The sequence below is a fragment of the Papaver somniferum genome, unplaced genomic scaffold (genome assembly GCF_003573695.1).
Source record: "Papaver somniferum cultivar HN1 unplaced genomic scaffold, ASM357369v1 unplaced-scaffold_21, whole genome shotgun sequence".
Taxonomy (NCBI): Eukaryota; Viridiplantae; Streptophyta; class Magnoliopsida; order Ranunculales; family Papaveraceae; genus Papaver; species Papaver somniferum.
Window position 1 is genome coordinate 1,786,981 of NW_020631041.1, and position 20,765 is coordinate 1,807,745.

At 35.7% G+C, this 20,765-nt stretch overlaps 2 protein-coding genes across 2 annotated transcripts; both read left to right on the forward strand.

Annotated features, from left to right (window-relative positions):
- The first annotated feature begins 9,276 nt into the window (after window positions 1–9,276).
- LOC113339966 (protein SRG1-like) lies at window positions 9,277–11,124 on the forward strand. Its single transcript, XM_026585180.1, has 4 exons — window positions 9,277–9,627; window positions 9,942–10,189; window positions 10,297–10,621; window positions 10,743–11,124. The coding sequence occupies exons 1-4, from the start codon at window positions 9,343–9,345 to the stop codon at window positions 11,001–11,003; spliced, it is 1,119 nt and encodes a 372-aa protein (XP_026440965.1). The 5' UTR covers window positions 9,277–9,342; the 3' UTR covers window positions 11,004–11,124.
- Window positions 11,125–13,260: 2,136 nt separating this feature from the next.
- On the forward strand, window positions 13,261–15,155 carry LOC113340140 (protein SRG1-like). Its single transcript, XM_026585346.1, has 4 exons — window positions 13,261–13,353; window positions 14,064–14,311; window positions 14,388–14,712; window positions 14,841–15,155. Exons 1-4 carry the CDS (start codon window positions 13,261–13,263, stop codon window positions 15,114–15,116), a joined length of 942 nt encoding a protein of 313 aa, XP_026441131.1. The 3' UTR covers window positions 15,117–15,155.
- The last annotated feature ends 5,610 nt before the right edge of the window (window positions 15,156–20,765 follow it).

The following is a 20,765-nucleotide window of genomic DNA, read 5'->3' on the forward strand; positions in this document are numbered from 1 at the left end:
CTTCTTTCAATTGACACTTTCTACGGCGAATAATCAGAAATTTGAGATGTGACCATAAGAATTTAACCGAAAGGTAAATGCAAATCAAGAATATCCACAATCTGTCCACCTTAATTTGCGATTCTAATGTAGATGATGAAGATCTTGAGTTGGATGATTGGATGGTTTTCATCTCTGATGCATTACTTTAGCTAATTTTAATTTAGTTAGTTATAATTTAACTTAAAGGTGAAGGCTTGATATTATTATTTTTACATATCAAATTTTTGCAGCTCATTTTTTATAAAAACCTAAACGACAATAAATTTCATAATAATTTCTTTAATAATATGTTTTTCTTTTTCCATCCGAAGATTGTCATCCAAATTTATGACAGTGTAATAATAACCATGTCAGTGAATCTTTATCCCTTAAAAAGTAATAAGACGTAGCAAGGTTAACTTTCTAAAAGTAGAGGCCCGTTATTTGAGATAGAACTTCCGCGGTATATGTCAGCCATTATGTTCATTGGGTAACCGAACTGTTGAAAGTAATAAGACGTAGCAAGGTTACCGAACTCCATATCAATGGAAGTTCTGGCATGCAGCGTTATGTTCACTGGGTAACCGCACTGTTGAAATAGTTTGTTCGGTATGCTCGTAAAAAAATTTCTCGTAATCGAACTCTATTTTTCCTTTGAAAGAATGAGTTCGGTTTTGTCGATAATTTCACTGGGTAACCGAACTGTTGAAATAACTGTAAATAAGGATTGTTCAGATGTTTTGGCCTCAACCGCATAATCTGATGTAGCAATTTCTCTTCACCTGAACAACCTTGTTTACAATAACTCAAGAGTTCGGTTAGATCGCAAACTGCATGCTTCTGCGATCCAACCGAACTAAGGTTAGTAAGTTCGGTTGTTTCTTAAACTTGAACTTAGAGCATAGCCAACCGGACCTAACAAGCAAAAAAATATTTCTATGTTTTTAACCCCACAGTTCGGTTACATGGAGGTTTTAAAATGTTTGCGATCGAACCGAACTCATAGGTCAGAGTTCGGTTATAAGATTAATAAAACTAATGGGAAAAGTGGTAAGGTTCGGTTACATCCTCAAAATTTCTTTCTATTTTTTTAACCCTACAGTTCGGTTACATGGAAATTTTACAATTTCTTTGCGAAACAACCGAACTCTACAGTTCGGTAACTAAGTTCTGAATCACATAGAACTGAACTATTCTTCGTGTTCTTCAGTTCAGTGAGTACGGTTAGGAACCTAGGGCAAATAGAAAACACGTTCTAACCGAACTCAACACTGTAACTACCATTTCAAGCCTATTTTGATGATTTCTATTCAATTGAATCGATGAAAAACAAATTAAAATGAACGGGTTTGTCGAGAAATACCCGCGAATCGATGAAAAACAAAATTTTATGAATCGATGATGAAGACGAGTTTGAAATGAAGAAGAAGAAGAAGAAGAGAGGAAGAGGAAGACGAGTAGGGAATGGGTGAGTGGGTGCGGCAGTTTTTTTTTTTTTTAGATTATGGTTAATGTATCACAGTTAGGGTTAGTAGGGTTAATGTTAATTAGGTTAAGGGAAAATTAGTAAACTTGCTAAGCAGAATTATTGTTAGGACATCTCTTACCATTGTAGGGTAGGTGACCTAATAAGACCATGGGCTCCAAAAAACCATGGTCCCAAAAAATGGTTCTTTTTTAATCTGAAGGGAAAAACATAAATAAAAGAACTTTCAATAATCCAAAATGTGACACCGAATATGCCCTTATACAAATATACGGATCTTATCAGAACCTCTCTGAGGCAAAGAAAGCAATTAAGGCTTTGCTTTGGGGCGTTAGACTATCAATTTTTTTAAGGACAGTCGCTACACGAATTTGCAAAATTTATAAGAAGGCTGTTTTTAGGCATACCATTTTCTTTCTAGGCATACAAAATGGTATGCCTAACTTGGATGACCTTATAAGGGGTAACCTATGGGTAGCTCAATTACCTATATACCTTTAATACGAAAATCTAAAATCAGTTTTCTAAAAAATTAAAATCAGTTTTCCTTAACATCTCTTCTTCTTCCTCCTCTAGTCGAACTCTTCCTCTCCCGTGAAAAAAATATTCATCACCGTGATTAATTGTCGATTCGTAAAAATTTGATCGTCGATTAAACTCAACTACATAATGACTCGTACAAATAAAAGCTGGGGACTCGGAAAACTAAATCGTCTTCTAATCCATCAATTGAAGAAAAAGAACCAATTGAAAATGAAGGTGTAGAAACTGAAAATCAACCACCAATTGAACCAGAAATTGACCAACTGCATCTCCAACTCCGTAAATGAGGATAAGAAAGTAAGTTTTACGAAACCAATCTCCTATTTGCTGTTTTCATCGATTAAATGACGGTTACGGTGTTGGGTTCGGCTCAAAATTGAGTTACGTTTTTAGCCGAACTGTTCTTCACAAAAGCTTCCTGTAAGTGTATATGAACAGTTCGACATGAAATTTCAAGACGAACCTAGTCACAGATAAAGATGCATAGGGGTTCGGCGTATTCGATAATCATAATATGTGTCGAACATAGCACATTTACGAGGTTCGACGCTTACGATTTTCTCAACATAAGCCGAACCTCACATAATTTTTCTTCTAGATCACACATGATTAGGTTCGGCTCATTATGACATTTTTAAACAAGCCGAACTAGTTGGTTCGGCTCATAATAATAACACTTTCAGCTTGCCGAACTGTTCATAGTTGTCAATATCCAGGTGGGTTGGGCTGATATATTAAGCCGAACATATTCCAGACTCGCCGAACCTTAGTGAAAAAACACAAACTCTTTATGATTTTCATCGCCGTGATTAATCGTCGATTCACGAAAATAAGTAAGTTCCATAGGATAAGAAAGTAAGTTCTACAAACCCAATCTCTTATTTGATGTTTTTAATCGATTCAATAGGGTTAATTCCATAAAACTTAAGGTTTTAGACGGTTTCAGATCAAGGTTCGGCGCATAACTTAGGTGAGTTGTGAGCCGAACCTAGGTTCGGCGCATAATTTAGGTGCGTTGTGAGCCGAACCTAGGTTCGGCGCACAATGTTGTTGTTATTTAAGCCGAAATGTTCTTCAAATTTTCAGCCTGAAAATGTATATGAACAGTTCGGCTGATACGATTTTCATTATATAAGCCGAACCATTAACATTTTTTATTCCAGAACTCTCAGGAATAGATTCGGCTTTCTAGGAAAATTTTATACAAGTCAAACTAGTGTCTAGCAAATGGGTTGGAAGTGGAAAATATATGTTCGGCGCATATCTAAACAGTTTCAGCTAGCCGAACTTTCATCAAGGGATCGGTTCGGCTCATATATGTAAGCCGAAATGTTCATCACCTTGAGTTTGTTCTTGAGTTTGAGTTTGAGTTTGTGTAAAATCATTCTCATAATCTAAGAATTCAGCCATTTGGGAATCATTGTTGTAGTTGATATGTATTTTCCTAGGTTTTTTGTATGAAGAATGACCCTCCTCATCCTCCATTGAATCAAGAATTTTTTTTTCTCACTTTCTCCTTCTCTCCTTCTCAATAAATTTTTTTCCCTCCATTGAATCTGAAAATTATCTTAATCACTAATCCAGATTATTAACACTAATACATAAAGGGCAGATTTGTCATTATAAAAAAATTTGGTTAAGGGGCTTTCTGATTTTGTTATTTGACATCCCTTTTTGTATTCACTTGGTATGCCTAGAAAGAAAGTGGTATGCCTAAAAACAGCTATGGTCAGCCACCTGAATGGGTAAAAGTGATTCTCCACTACAATAATATGTAGTTGGCGATAATACATGAAGCGTGGATTGGGAGTTCGGAAGCATGACGGGATATAGGTCACCAACATTTTGGGTTCAACCGCTGGCGTCTTACCTTCAAACACAGGCGGTGTTTCTTCCGGCGCCAACCACTTGTTTCCGAGTGGTAACTTACCAGAAAACTTTTTTCCCTATAAAATTTCTCAAATTTTGACCAAATCACATCACTCTTTTACATATATCAACTTTCCTTCAATTTCAATCAATATTTTTCAACTGTGGATCCTAAATTCAATTCTTCAGATGAAAAAATGGAAATGGACGAACCTTGTACGGAAGAGAAGAAAAGCAAGAAGCGTGTTTAGATATTTTGCTCAATTTGATGAACATGCAAATGAGTCGAGAAGACGTTGAAATATTGTGTTACATTCATGGATGAGTTATGCCTTTAGATCCAAAAGAAGTTTTCACTATCAGTTATTCCTTTAAATGATGCATGATTATTTTAATCACGGATGTGTGTTTTCTGATGCAGATTTTCAAAGTTTATTTACATGAGCCGTAACTTGACCAAAAGGATTATTGTTGGGCTTTAGTAGGCAAAAACTCTATTTAATTATCAGTATGATGCACGACATATACAAGACTTTAGTCTCGAACAAAAGATCACTTTATCCTCTAAATATTATGTGGATGGGTACGTTCATATATACAAAACTACGTTATTTAGGTACCCCTAATGTTTTGCAAAACAATAATCGACCATTTTGGTCAATTTTTACCACGAAAACCTACTCAGATAGATATTAATAGAATTGTTTCCCTGAACACAATTAGAGGATTTTCGGGAATGCTAGGTAGTCTTAATTGCATGCATTCATGTCATGTTGAATAGGAAGATCAATACAATGGGTCAGTACCCAAAACTAATTGTAACATTGAAATCTCCTCATAATTATTGGATTTGGTCATTTTTATTTTTCTTTTGAATTACGAGTTCAAAAAATAACATTAATGTTTTGCATAAATCACATTTATTTGAAGATCTTAAGCATAGGCTCGCACCACATTGTAATGTCACCATCAACAATCATAACTACAGTTATAATCCGGTAGAAGGAATCTATCCGCATGGTCTACTTTAGTTCGAGCCTACAGTCGAGACATATTTAATTGGACTATGAAGGATAAGTATTTCGACACACACACAAAATGGCTCTGAAGAAAGATGTTGAAACATTCATTTGAAATTCTAAAAAGGAAGTTCGCGATCATTTATGGCCCGTGTCTTTTTTTTAATCTTTAAAAGATGGATAAATTGATGCTAACTTGCAAAATCCTCCATAACATGGTCATTGAGTTTTTCATGAAGAACTATTTAAATAGGCCCATAACATGGTCATTGAGTTTTTCATTTATGGCCCCTACCTACAATATTTATGAAGAAGAAAATTAGCGGCCTAATCTTACAGTTTTTCATGGTCTTCTTGCAAAGAAATATAGATATACCACTGACAAAATTCAAAATCACGAACTCTATGAACAACTCAAGGAAAATCTAACTGTGTCCTTTTGGAATTGAAAAGGAGCTATGCGCGCTGGTCAAAACCAAGCCAATTGAATTTTTATTAATTAAATGTTGTTTTATTTTAATTACGGTAAATAGTTTATATTGTTTGAAAGAAAATTTAAAGAAAGATTTAAAGAAGTGAAACTATTTAAAAAGATTCACCATTCCTAAAATCCCGTGAAACTGGATCATAGGGTGTATGTGTTGGCAATTGATTACCTTGCAATACAGATGGATTAAATATTTTAAGTTCCTTCGTATATTGTTGAAACAACTTGCATGCAGGAATGTAGATTGGTGGGTTCTTTGTTATTCTTCTCGGTATTTTTGTTCCTGCAATTTGGAAAGATAATTTAGGCTGAAAATTCTACCTGAGTGAGATATAAGTCTGTTCTCACCTCATCCGGTTGACCTCCCCTTTTACTTTTTTTTTTTCCTCAATACAATTGCACTATCAAAGATACATATTCAATAACATCTTTAATAATACTATGAAAATGATGAGAAAATCCATCACTATCACGAACATTGATGTTACTGTTTTTTTCACAATTTTTTTTTCCAAAGTTTTGTTATAAAATGAGGTTCCTTGCTGCTTGCAACCAATGATAACATCTTTTGTAAAGTGTACATAATTCAAACATTGATTCATCTTCATCCATTATAAACTTGACAGCATGAACTCTAGTAGGTCTTGGTTGTGGAGTTGCCAAATGCTTGAAATTTTGGAATGTGATTAGGAAATTTTTAAATAAACAGAATGATGCGGAGAAGATGTGATTCAAAATGAGTGAAAAAATAAAAAACTATAAGGAATTCAAAAACAGCCGTTGAATGTATCCGTTGAACGGTTCACCTTGGTCCTTGGTACGCGCGACTGGAGAAAATTGCCAGCGGCCGATTGCCAGCGGCTAAAGATAAGCCGCACGGCTAACTTCGGCCGCTGACAATTCTTCTCCAGCAGCGTGGCCCAAGTTTATAGACGCGCGCTCTTCCTGTGGAAACCAACAAAATTACCCATCTTCCCGTCCCATAGTGGCATCAAAATTAACAAATCTTTGATTTGCCAATCCCTTAATTAGGAACAGGAGCGGAGCTAGTGTATAGCAAGGGTGTGCACACTGGTTCCAAAGCCAAAATTTTTAAAAAAAATTAGGTTTTAAGCCAATTTTATCATAATTGCACCCCAATTTTTTTTGCTTCCCCTAAATTAGATCTCTCGCCCCGCCCCTGATGAGTTGTTTTAATTTGTTGACAATCATTGAATAAGGGGACAACAGCCGGCAACAAAAAATAGTTTATGGGGGTCCAAAGCGCCAACCTAGCTAACCTGACAGTTAAAATGCTGATGTGATAGCATATTGTTGTTAACTAAGAAAAAATTTGACAATGAAGTTCGCTGTTCATAGCTGGTGGATGGAAGAGGTTTTACGAAATAGCTAAAGCAATAGGTATATTGTTGTTAAGAAACAATTTGAAAAATCGAGGTGGCTGTTCATAATATATATGGTGGATGTAAGAGGTTTGATGAAAGCTAGTAATATCAGTAAGAATATTAATTAATTTTATAAAATCATAGACGGGGGATCTGTTAATAATGTCATTCACGTACTATTTCATGATACGAAGTTCATAATCCAACGTGAGGCTGGTTTTCTGTTTGCAAGAGAATTTTTATCGGAAATCGGATCATTTGTCCAAATATGTTTAAAACATGGTTCAAATGGACGAGTAAAAATTAATATGGGTGAAATGGACCAAAATAAAATAGTAAGGATGAAACTGGAATCATCCTGGCTTAAACTTAAAAAATAGCAAGGATGAAACTGGATGCATCATGTGTAAATTAAAAATAAGAAAAAGTATTTGAAAATTGGAAGGATGAAAGTGGTTACATCCTGGCTATTTTTAAATTTTTGTCCATTTAAACAGTATTAAAATCTAAGTGTCCTTTTCGCCCAGGAATTATTGGTTTTGGTTTTTTTAACCAATTTTGTGAATTTTTATGTAGGAAATACCATATAGTCCTAGGAATAATATATTAGGACGAGACTAGTCCAATTGACCCAGTCAATTATCTGTTTGGTCCTATTCGGGAAATTAAATTATAGTTTGGTCCTAAAAATTATCATTTGGTCCTATGCTGATGTCATGGATGATGTAAATGTCATCTTGTAGTGGCAGAAATACCCTTTTGGATAATGACCATATATAAAGTCAATTGGTGAGAGAGAGAGAAATCATTTCTCAGATTTACACTCTCTCTCCTCACGGTTCTCTCTTTTCTTCTTCTCCGCCTCCGCCATTTTTTCTAAGGTTTTTATTTTTTTTGTGTTGTTTGCTACTATTGAAGATTACTTCTATATCTTTCATTTCTCAAATCTGTTGTTGCTGTTAAAGATTGTGCTGATGATTTTTTGAGAAATTATTTCTGTTTTTTGTTGATTACGATCTTGATTCTTGAATGATTTTTTGTCTCTGTTGATGGTGATAATGATGAAGAAGATGAAGTTTTGTTGTTGTTGCTGTTGTTGACGATGAAGACGATGGAGTTGATCAAGAAAATCAAGATCGTAATCAACTGCTGCTACTGTTGACGATGAAGACGATGAAGTTCATCAAAAAAATGAACCAAATCCGCTACTGCTGCTGTTTGATGATGAAGACGATGGTGTTTTTGAAGACGACAATGTTTCTGCTGCTGTTGAAGACGAAGATGATGATGCTGCAGTTCATTCCAGAAATGAAGTCTGTTTTTATATAGAGTTCATTCCCAGAAATGAAGCCTGGTTTGAATTTTTGATGAAGTTTTTGTTGTTGCTGATGTTGTTGAAGATGAAGATGATGTTGCTGATGTTTATATGGACTTCATTCCAGAAATGAAGTCTGGTTTGTATAGGTTTTTATATGGACTTCATTTCAGGAATGAAATCTGTTTTGTATAGGTTTTTATATGGACTTCAGGAATGAAGTTTGTTATTTTTAGGTTTTATATGGACTTCATTTCTGAAATGAAGTCTGTTTTTTAGGTTTTTATATGGACTTCATTTTCTGGAATGAAGTCTGTTTTTTATACGGTTTTATATGGACTTCATTTCTGGGAATGAAGTCTGTTTTTTTTAGGTTTTATATGGACTTCAAATCTGGAATGAAGTCTGTTTTTTAGGTTTTTATATGGACTTCATTTCTGAAATGAGGTCTGGTTTTTTAGGTTTTTATTTTGTGGAATGAAATTTGTTTTTTAGGTTTATATGGACTTTTATTTTTCTGGAATGAAGTCTGTTTTTTTAGTTTTTTATATGGACTTCATTTTCTGGAATGAACTTTTACAAGAAAATAAGCAAAAATTAACACGGAAGGGTACTTTTGTTAGTTTAATATTTTTAAATAATTATGGACCAAACAGTAAAGACGTTTGACCAAAGGACTAAACAGACATGGGCCCACCTATAAAATGACCAAACGATATTTTTCCCAATTTTTATTTGTGTATTTCCGGACAGTTAATGATTTAGAAAGTCGGGGAATCAAAACCTTAAGATCGGGCCAAAAACAAACGAATAAAAGTCGTAAAATTATTAATATTTCGTTAGGTAGAGAACATATAATTGGAGCACTAATAATTGAACTAATTAGGTTTTCCTTCACTGTCACACTGAACCGATTATCGAGCAGAATATATTTGTTAACTCTGTTCTTATCATGTTGCCTTCGCTGGTGCCTGGAGGTTAAGCATACACAATATACCAAATTGCAACATTACCTGACCATTAATGCATGTAACATAGAATTATTATTACATTTTCAATATAAAAACAGAAAGACTTGGGAGAATTAATATATCTCAGGTCAAGTGCCAACAACCCTATCTTAGTTTATAAGTAGCTATGGTTTGGTTATGCAAACAAACCATAGAATTACCAGAGTCAGATAAATAATTTCAAAAGGCCGGAAGTCATTAATCGATATGATGAGCTGTGGAAGTCCACCTATAGTCGTGCCTTCGGTGTATGAGTTGGTCAAAGAAGAGATCACCGAAATCCCAGATCGATACATCCGTACTAGTGATCTTGATCACACTGACGACTCCACAGCTAAGTACAATATACCTGTTGATCACAGTGACGACTCCATAGATAAGTACACTTTACCTGTTATCGACGTAGAAGGCCTGCTTTCTGGAGAATCAGTATCAGCAGATTCTGAATTGGAAAATCTTCATTCTGCTTGCCAGCACTGGGGCTTCTTTCAGGCAAGTCTTAAGAAAATTGATTAGGACATACAACTACGTACACGCCACATATACTAAATTAAGCCTGGCTTTTGTGTTCTGGCACTTGGTCATGTACCCAATCTTATGTTAAAACACAAAAAATCCTATGTGGCCTAAAATTTAGTAATTTTCCAAGATCTCACCGGAGATGCTCGTATGTTTAGGTACTTGACCGTTAATTTACCTTGTTGACTTGGACGTCCTTTCTGTTTCTTACTTTTTGATAGTAACTATTTACAAGTACTGGCAACATATGAATGATTTTCTAAAATTATTTTTTGTTCTGTCTCTAGGTGGTAAACCATGGAATTAGCTCTTTAGTCACTGAGAAACTAAAGTCGGAAATACAGAATTTCTTTGAACTTCCAGTAGAGGAGAAAAGGAAGCTATGTCAGGAACCAGGAAATACGGAGGGATTTGGGCAACACTTTGTGGTTTCAGATGACCAGAAACTTGATTGGTCAGACATGTTTTACATAACATCCCTACCAACTAAATTGAGAAAGCCTCATTTATTTTCCGGGATACCGCTATTACTAAGGTATACACATAAATTCCTCAATAATCACAGTGTCACTTTTTGCAAAGGACACTCGTGCCACGTTTGAAGGTTTGAGCTTCTCCGTTAACCTTAAGTGATCTATGCAGGGAGGCCTTGGAAGCTTACTCCTTGGGATTAAGAAACCTGAACATGATTCTACTAGGGAAAATGGCTAAATCTCTAAAGATGGATTCTGATGAGATGGAGGAGTTATTTAATGATTGTTCACAGAGAATGAAACTGAGTTACTATCCTCCTTGTCCTAAGTCACAGCAGGTCTTAGGTATGTCACCTCATTCAGATGCTGCTGCTTTGTCGATTGTCCTTCAGCTTAACGAAACAGAAGGCCTTCAGATTCGTAAAGATGGAAAATGGATTCCTGTAAAACCCATCCCTGGGGCACTTGTAGTCAATATTGGAGACATGATTGAGGTAACACATTACTGTTACAAATTTCTTTACACATTTTCCACCTTTTATTGCATTAACCTGACAACATAATATGCATTAATTCAAATATTTGAAAGACCTAATAGTAGTACTTGTTTGGCAGATTCCGAGCAATGGTGCCTATCCAAGTATCGAGCACAGAGTAATGGTGAATCCAACAATAGAGAGGCTTTCAATTGCCACATTCCATTCAATTAATCCAGATGCAGAATTTGGTCCAGCACTTAGCTTGCTCAATCCTCCATGTAAACCAGCTTTATTCCGAAGAGAGACTGTGGAGAAATACTATCAAAACTTCTTTGCTTTAAAACTTAATGGGAAGACCAATAACTTAGATTTCATGAGGATTGATCACTCCAGTTGATTGTTTCATTGGTATGGGCACTGGTTAAAATCTTTTTCTGTATTGGTTTGGCCATTTTAAGTTTAACACATGAATAAAAATTTGTAGAAATTGGGACTCAAATGCAAAAGATTACTATCATTACTTGGCCGGGTTTTGAGGCATGAGTTGGTATCCCAATTCCAAACCAATTGTCCACCCTTAATATACAATGATGTGTAAAGGGTCTTCTCTAACTCAAACAACATCGATTAGAGTTCACATTACACCAGGCTGTAAATTACACTGCCATTTCAATGAAAAGCCAAAACCTGGTTTCACGTGTAAATGAAAACGAGCCAATGCTGTATATATGTGATCGATCTAGTTAAGTGGAAAAATAGTTTGAGCCAAGTATAACAATTTTGTCTTTTAGTTAAAAATTGTCTCTGTTGAAATATTTAGAAAGTGCTTCCAACGTGACGAGGTATATGCTAATTTGGAACACCTAACAATTTTCTGGACCAAAACCATTCAACCCTGAATCAATTTTTGCAAAATGTAACACTAGACTTGTAAACAAGACTGATAAAACCTGCCACACTGCTAACACACCTTGCTATGATTTCATGGTGGAAAAAAATTTACTCGGCTAGATTATAATTGAATATATTTTATCATTAGTTCTTTTTTCCTTCTCTTTTCTTGGTAACCAAAAGCTGGTCTAATATTCGTTAACCAAAAGATGATGAAACAGCAGCAGGAGCAGCAGCAGAGGAAGGAAAAACAAAGACTGAAAGGAGTAAAAGGGAAGAAGAAGACCGAGATATTTATAGTGAGACAGTTTCTCACCGACTGTAGCGGGTCATAAAAGAAGAGGAACCGGTATAGACGGTTAAAAAATCGTGGGAAACAGGAGAGCGAAAATACCGGAGACGTGGCAGTTTCAAATATAATGCAAGATTCTCTATCCATCCTTAGATCCCTACGACTGGAATAAGAAAATGCAAAATGCAGGTACAGAAAACCTACTCGCCACGTGGTCGAACGAGGTCGAACGAGATAACGAAGTAAATCCCAGAGTAGATGATCTTTTATCAATTTCGAGAATAAATGTCAGTGATAGATCAAATCAAGTGTCAGAACTACTTTAGTGAATACTTGATCTGCGAAGTAAACTCTATCGGAAATCTACGAGATGAATACAAGATGTTAATAGAAGAAGTACTATTACTTGAGCCAGAAGATATCCCACGAAGAAAAAAGTGATAGACGAAGTCAGGATTGTTGTACAAGAAATAGGACAGCTGTACCGACAAATTATCGAACATATCGGCGAAAGGAGTGGAATAACTTTATTGAAAATGGTTGGGGCGAAGTATAAAGCAGAATCACATAAAATGTGTGATTTCCGACGAAGTAAAATGTGTTGTATCCCACTATTTAGTTTTTCCTATAAATAGAGACCTTAGTTCATTGTAAAAGGGGTTGGATATGTTGTATTTAGAGAGGTCATGTTGAGGGAAAGAAGGTTTGGGTTCTTGTGAGTCGGTGTACTTGTAATATCATCATCATCATCTAGACCAAATAAATAAAGTAACGGTATACTTGTAATATCATCATCATCATCTAGACTAAATAAATAAAGTAACATTTCTATTTTGTTTGCTTGTTAATGTCTTAGAGTTGTTGTATTTATCATTTGGGTGTATTACGGGATTTCCAGTAGTTACAATTAGTTTCCTTTTTCCTTCTCTTTTCTTGGTAACCAAAAGCTGGTCTAATATTCGTTAACTCGGTTGTTATCATGTCGATGTGGTCTTTGCAGGAAGCTATAGGTTATTTATACAATATACCAAATTCCAAAATAAATATGCAGTGTTTGACAGTTGCATATGTTTGTTTGGTTGTTTTTTATTCTAATTTAATAACCTTAATTAATTTTATAGTTATAAATTATAGGACAAATATAGTAGTTTCTACAAAATTATAATACCTCGGTTCCTCACTCCTATGCACGTAAGTCTATACCTTGGCGGTAAATTTGTACAACTAAATCAAAGATCAAAGATTACCATCCAAAACCAACTGGGTGGTTGAAATGAAAGTTAGTAGGGTCAGCAGACAATAAACAAAGTCACGGACATATAATAAACAAAAGACTTTTTTGGAGGAATATATCTCAGGTGATGTGCCAACATCCCCATCTTAGTTTATGCAAGCAAAACATAAACTTGCCAGAGTCAGATTCATATTTTGAAAGCCAGAAGTGATTAATCGATCGTTGCCGGACAGAATAATGAGCTCCGAAAGTTCACCTACAGTCAACGTTCCTTCGGTTCATGAGTTGGTTAAAAAAAGATCACTGAAATCCCAGATCGATACATCCATGGTACTAGTAATCTTGATCATGAGTATCCTCACAGTGCCGACTCCTCTGCTAAGAACAACATACCTATTATCGACTTAGAAAGCCTACTTTCTGGAGAATCAGAATCTGCGAATTCTGAACTAGAGAATCTTCATTCTGCTTGCCAGCACTGGGGCTTCTTTCAGGTACCAACTTTCTCAAAGTTTTTGCTATTACAAAAGCTTCAATTTTAAATCTAAGGTACTGTTGGATCTGAGGAAATTAAAGAACTATTCACTGTAGCAAACCAATCGTACTATTAGTGAAATAGTGAATCGTATACACACCATACTTTTATTTATTTTTATCGGAAATGACTGATTGATTAGACTAATTAAGAGTTAAGAGTGTGCCGAAGGGAAAACATAAACATGATGTTTAGGCTCTTTAGCGTACACTTCATTGTGATGGGGCAGAACTGCCCCCCACAGATGATCACTGTGCGCATACTTTTCAATGCAGTTCCCTTTAGATACACAAGTAAATATGCACGGCATGCACTAGACTATGACTGGATTTTGAGTTCCAGTAATTGATCATGTCCAGTTTTGATTTTAGGTAGTTTACCGAGAACTGGTCAGTAGTTAAGTTTGATTATACATCCATATGATTTTATTTTTTTTGATAGATTGTGTACAAGTACTAGCTACATATGCATTTTCTTACATTATGCTTTGTTCTGTGACCTCTAGGTGGTAAGCCATAGAATTAGTTCTCTGGTAATTGAACAATTGAAGTCGGAAATACGCAACTTGTTTGAACTTCCATTGGAGGAGAAAAAGAAGATATGGCAGCAACCAGGAAATATGGAGGGATTCGGACACCACTTTGTGGTCTCAGATCGCCAGAAGCTTGATTGGTCAGACATGTTTTACATAACAGCTCTACCAATTAACATGAGAAAGCCTCAATTATTCGCTGGGATACCACTACTACTAAGGTATAATTTCTTAGTAATCACACATGAGGAAGGTCCTTCTCCACTAATCTTAAGTGATCTATTTGTCTTTATGTAGGGAGGCATTGGAAGCTTACTCCCTGGGGATAAAAAAGTTGACCATGAGTCTACTGGGAAAAATGGCTAAAGCTCTAAATATGGATTATGATGAGACGGAAGAGTTATTCAATGATTGCTCACAAAGAATGAGAATAAATTACTATCCTCCATGTCCTAAGTCACAGCAGGTCTTAGGTTTATCCCCACATTCCGATGCTGCTGCTCTGACAATTGTACTACAGCTAAATGAAACAGAAGGCCTTCAGATTCGTAAAGATGGAATATGGGTTCCTGTAAAACCCATCCCTGGTGCACTTGTAGTCAATATCGGGGACATGATTGAGGTAACACAATATAGCTACCAATTTCCTTACACATTTTCCACCTTTTATTGCATTAACCTGACAGGAAAAAAATAATTATGCATTAATCTAGATATTTGAAAGAGCTAACAGTATTACTGGTTTATCAGATTCTGAGCAATGGTGCATATCAAAGCATCGAGCATAGGGTAATTGTGAATCCAACAATAGAGAGGCTTTCAATTGCCTCATTCCACTCAATCAATTCAGATGCAGAATTGGGGCCAGCACTTAGCTTGATCGATCCTCCATGTAAACCAGCACTATTCCGAAGAGAGGCAGTAGAGAAATACTACCGAACCTTCTTTGCTCAAAAACTTAATGGTAAGGCCAATAACCTAGATTTTTTGAGGATTGAAAATGGGCGAGGCGATCAGTCCAATTGATTGCAATCATATGCGTGCTCATCTATTTTCCCTTTTAGTCTCAAGCTCGCTTGTACAATATATTAGGGAAATGTTCTCCAATTACTAAGCTTTAATGTTCATTTGACGATAGAACAAATTGTTTCTTCCTTGAAAACACAAGTCTAACTTAAAATGCTTCTTTATCTCCAGAACTAGTGTCTCTCCCGTGCGTTGCACGGGCTTAAGTTCATAATTTTGGGGTTTATATTTCTGGTTATCCCAAAAGTAACGGAAACCCCAACCAAATCAACAACTGTTTCTCTATGATCATTTATAGACACATCTAATATGTCTCAATTGTATGTATTGTTAGTGCTCGATTTTGTATTTATTTGTGTTTTTATGTCTTTGTAGGTATTTATAGAGAAATAAGCCCTTGCGGCGAAATGGGCTCGAATAGTAGTGTTTTACACCCCATGACAAAGTATTAAAGGCACCCCAGAAATGCACCGGAAGCACCCCAGAAATGCACTTGAGGAACCCAGAAAAAGTGTTGGAAACATCCCAGAAAAACTACTAAAGGCACCCCAAGGGACATGTGTTATTCGGACTCCATCAACGGATAAGGGGCGACCACTGGATAAAGGGTGACCTTCTTCACAAATTCAAATTTCATTTTGGCGGGTAAAATAAACTCACTTCACTGGCAAAATTTCAATCGAATGTTTGGAGGAGTTTTTATGTGATTCAATCGCTGAAACTTCATGGGTAGTTGTGATATCTCCTAAAAAAGCTATTATGGGTGTTTGTTTCGATCAAATTTGGCTGGATAACTTGGTTTAATCCAAACAGGGAGTTAGAAGAAAAACACAGGCTTGCACGAGTTGTGAGGGATTTAGACATGTATGGCTCGTGTTTGGAGTGTTTTGCACTCCAAAGATGCGTGAAGAAGATAAAAAAAGGAGATTTTTCAGCTGTAAATCGTGTAAGGAGCCAGATTAGGGAAGAAAATATTCTCGAAATATTTTTCTTCAATGCCGAGTTATGGAGGATTATTGAGATTAATGCGAGAGATTCAACGCTTGTTTCTGGTATAAATAGAGTCCCTGGAAGTCTTAGAGAGGTTGTCGAGAGTTTGGGGTCGAGAGGAGAGCTCAGGAGGCGTGAATCAAGAGTTTTCAGAACTCTGTTGCTGCTGCTGCTCGTGAAGAACAGGGAAACAGCGACGGTTTTCTTCAACTGGTTGTAACAGTTTCTTCAACTGGTTTGCAACATTTATCTTCATTGACAGTTTCTTCATCCTCGTCTGCAACATTTATCTTCAGATTTGTAACGATTATCTTCATCATAACAGTTGAGAGTTGAAACAGTTGGTCTGTAACGCACTCTGCTGTTGCAGATTTCCTGTTTCATTATTTTCTCTTCTTGTAGACACTTTTTGAGCCATGAATACATATTTTGAGTGTGTTTTTGACATGATGAGTTAAACCCCAACACTGGGACGACGGAGGAGGCAGAATTTCATACATGGGTAAATTTATTTTATTCTTTTTCATGACTTTTGCACTAATATTAATTGAAATATGATTTGAATTAATTGTTTGTCATTTAATTTGATGATGTATGCTTAGCTTAGGTGTTTTGATACATCATGCCTAGGATTTATAATCAATGTTTTAAGAATCTACCTTGGAAAAAATAGAGTCCATGTTTATATTTCTTTTGCTAAAATTGTTGAGAATAAATAAGTGAACCTTATGTTATGAAGATTGGCTAAATCATTAGTCCCAGTACCTCTTGCACCCTTTGTAATATTTTTGTATATAATTTTATTAAATTTAAAAATTCTGATCTTCACACGTCTTAGAGTTCGAATCCCTATTTATCATTACTACCACTACTTGAAAAACCATAATCATTTTGGCTCCGCCGACGGGGATTTGTGTTTAGGTAGAATTTTTAGGTTTATTTTTCTTAAGTTTTTATTATTTATTATTTTCATTTGTTCTTTTTTATGTTTCTTTGGGTGTGTCTTTGTATTACAGGTTTGAAGTTGGATACTACGGACTTGGAATCAAAGCTTAGAGCTAAAAGAGAAGAAAAAATAATTATGCATTAATCAAGATATTTGAAAGAGCTAACAGTATTACTGGTTTATCATATTCTGAGCAATGGTGCATAACAAAGCATCGAGCATAGGGTAATTGTGAATCCAACAATAGAGAGGCTTTCAATTGCCTCATTCCACTCAATCAATTCAGATGAAGAATTGGGGCCAGCACTTAGCTTGATCGATCCTCCATGTAAACCAGCACTATTCCGAAGAGAGGCAGTAGAGAAATACTACCGAACCTTCTTTGCTCAAAAACTTAATGGTAAGGCCAATAACCTAGATTTTTTGAGGATTGAAAATGGGCGAGGCGATCAGTCCAATTGATTGCAATCATATGCGTGCTCATCTATTTTCCCTTTTAGTCTCAAGCTCGCTTGTACAATATATTAGGGAAATGTTCTCCAATTACTAAGCTTTAATGTTCATTTGACGATAAGAACAAATTGTTTCTTCCTTGAAAACACAAGTCTAACTTAAAATGCTTCTTTATCTCCAGAACTAGTGTCTCTCCCGTGCGTTGCACGGGCTTAAGTTCATAATTTTGGGGTTTATATTTCTGGTTATCCCAAAAGTAACGGAAACCCCAACCAAATCAACAACTGTTTCTCTATGATCATTTATAGACACATCTAATATGTCTCAATTGTATGTATTGTTAGTGCTCGATTTTGTATTTATTTTGTTATTTTATGTCTTTGTAGGTATTTATAGAGAAATAAGCCCTTGCGGCGAAATGGGCTCGAATAGTAGTGTTTTACACCCCATGACAAAGTATTAAAGGCACCCCAGAAATGCACCGGAAGCACCCCAGAAATGCACTTGAGGAACCCAGAAAAAGTGTTGGAAACATCCCAGAAAAATTACTAAAGGCACCCCAAGGGACATGTGTTATTCGGACTCCATCAACGGATAAGGGGCGACCACTGGATAAAGGGTGACCTTCTTCACAAATTCAAATTTCATTTTGGCGGGTAAAATAAACTCACTTCACTGGCAAAATTTCAATCGAATGTTTGGAGGAGTTTTTGTGTGATTCAATCGCTGAAACTTCATGGGTAGTTGTGATATCTCCTAAAAAAGCTATTATGGGTGTTTGTTTCGATCAAATTTGGCTGGATAACTTGGTTTAATCCAAACAGGGAGTTAGAAGAAAAACACAGGCTTGCACGAGTTGTGAGGGATTTAGACATGTATGGCTCGTGTTTGGACTGTTTTGCACTCCAAAGATGCGTGAAGAAGATAAAAAAAGGATATTTTTCAGCTGTAAATCGTGTAAGGATCCAGATTAGGGAAGAAAATATTCTCGAAATATTTTTCTTCAATGCCGAGTTATGGAGGATTATTGAGATTAATGCGAGAGATTCAACGCTTGTTTCTGGTATAAATAGAGTCCCTGGAAGTCTTAGAGAGGTTGTCGAGAGTTTGGGGTCGAGATGAGAGCTCAGGAGGCGTGAATCAAGAGTTTTCAGAATTCTGTTGCTGCTGCTGCTCGTGAAGAACAGGGAAACAGCGACGGTTTTCTTCAACTGGTTGTAACAGTTTCTTCAACTGGTTTGCAACATTTATCTTCATTGACAGTTTCTTCATCCTCGTCTGCAACATTTATCTTCAGATTTGTAACGATTATCTTCATCATAACAGTTGAGAGTTGAAACAGTTGGTCTGTAACGCACTCTGCTGTTGCAGATTTCCTGTTTCATTATTTTCTCTTCTTGTAGACACTTTTTGAGCCATGAATACATATTTTGAGTGTGTTTTTGACATGATGAGTTAAACCCCAACACTGGGACGACGGAGGAGGCAGAATTTCATACATGGGTAAATTTATTTTATTCTTTTTCATGACTTTTGCACTAATATTAATTGAAATATGATTTGAATTAACTGTTTGTCATTTAATTTGATGATGTATGCTTAGCTTAGGTGTTTTGATACATCATGCCTAGGATTTATAATCAATGTTTTAAGAATCTACCTTGGAAAAAATAGAGTCCATGTTTATATTTCTTTCGCTAAAATTGTTGAGAATAAATAAGTGAACCTTATGTTATGAAGATTGGCTAAATCATTAGTCCCAGTACCTCTCGCACCCTTTGTAATATTTTTGTATATAATTTTATTAAATTTAAAAATTCTGATCTTCACACGTCTTAGAGTTCGAATCCCTATTTATCATTACTACCACTACTTGAAAAACCATAATCATTTTGGCGCCGCCGACGGGGATTTGTGTTTAGGTAGAATTTTTAGGTTTATTTTTCTTAAGTTTTTATTATTTATTATTTTCATTTGTTTTTTTTTTACGTTTCTTTGGGTGTGTCTTTGTATTACAGGTTTGAAGTTGGATACTACGGACTTGGAATCAAAGCTTAGAGCTAAAAGAGAAGAAAAAATAATTATGCATTAATCAATATATTTGAAAGAGCTAACAGTATTACTGGTTTATCAGATTCTGAGCAATGGTGCATATCAAAGCATCGAGCATAGGGTAATTGTGAATCCAACAATAGAGAGGCTTTCAATTGCCTCATTCCACTCAATCAATTCAGATGCAGAATTGGGGCCAGCACTTAGCTTGATCGATCCTCCATGTAAACCAGCACTATTCCGAAGAGAGGCAGTAGAGAAATACTACCGAACCTTCTTTGCTCAAAAACTTAATGGTAAGGCCAATAACCTAGATTTTTTGAGGATTGAAAATGGGCGAGGCGATCAGTCCAATTGATTGCAATCATATGCGTGCTCATCTATTTTCCCTTTAGTCTCAAGCTCGCTTGTACAATATATTAGGGAAATGTTCTCCAATTACTAAGCTTTAATGTTCATTTGACGATAAGAACAAATTGTTTCTTCCTTGAAAACACAAGTCTAACTTAAAATGCTTCTTTATCTCCAGAACTAGTGTCTCTCCCGTGCGTTGCACGGGCTTAAGTTCATAATTTTGGGGTTTATATTTCTGATACTTATGAACCTGTTCCATCTAATTCTCTAGAAGAGGCTCTCAAGAGTTTTAATGAATCAATAGAAAAAACTTATAATATTCTACGTCCAGAAGAGTTCATAGAGCAGTCAACTAAGATGTCTCTAGAAGAGGCTCTCAAGAATTTTATTGTGAGTTCAAATAGGATGGCGGAAAAATTTGCTCAAAATAGTCTTAAATTCCAAAATAGTTTCCCCAATTTCACCCTTGAAAATAATGATAGTTTTTATTCACCCAGTCAAGATGATGAGATTAAAATTGGAGACACTACTTTAGATGAGGTTCATGACGATTATGATTTTGATAAAGAATCTGAAATATGTAGGCATAGTGATCAGGAATCTATTATTCCAATTGAGCTTTATAATGATTATATTATTTCTTGTTCAAATACAAATAATTTTTATGATTATTCACCTATTCAAAATAAAGAGGATTTGATCAGGGATACCACCGTCTTAGACGATGTAGTTCATGATCCTTTAGCCTGCATAGTATTGGACAATCCATTATTTGATGAACTTATCAGTGGATCGGAGGAAGTAACTATGATTAACGCCTTAGTTAATGAGACTTTACTAGAAACATTCTCTTA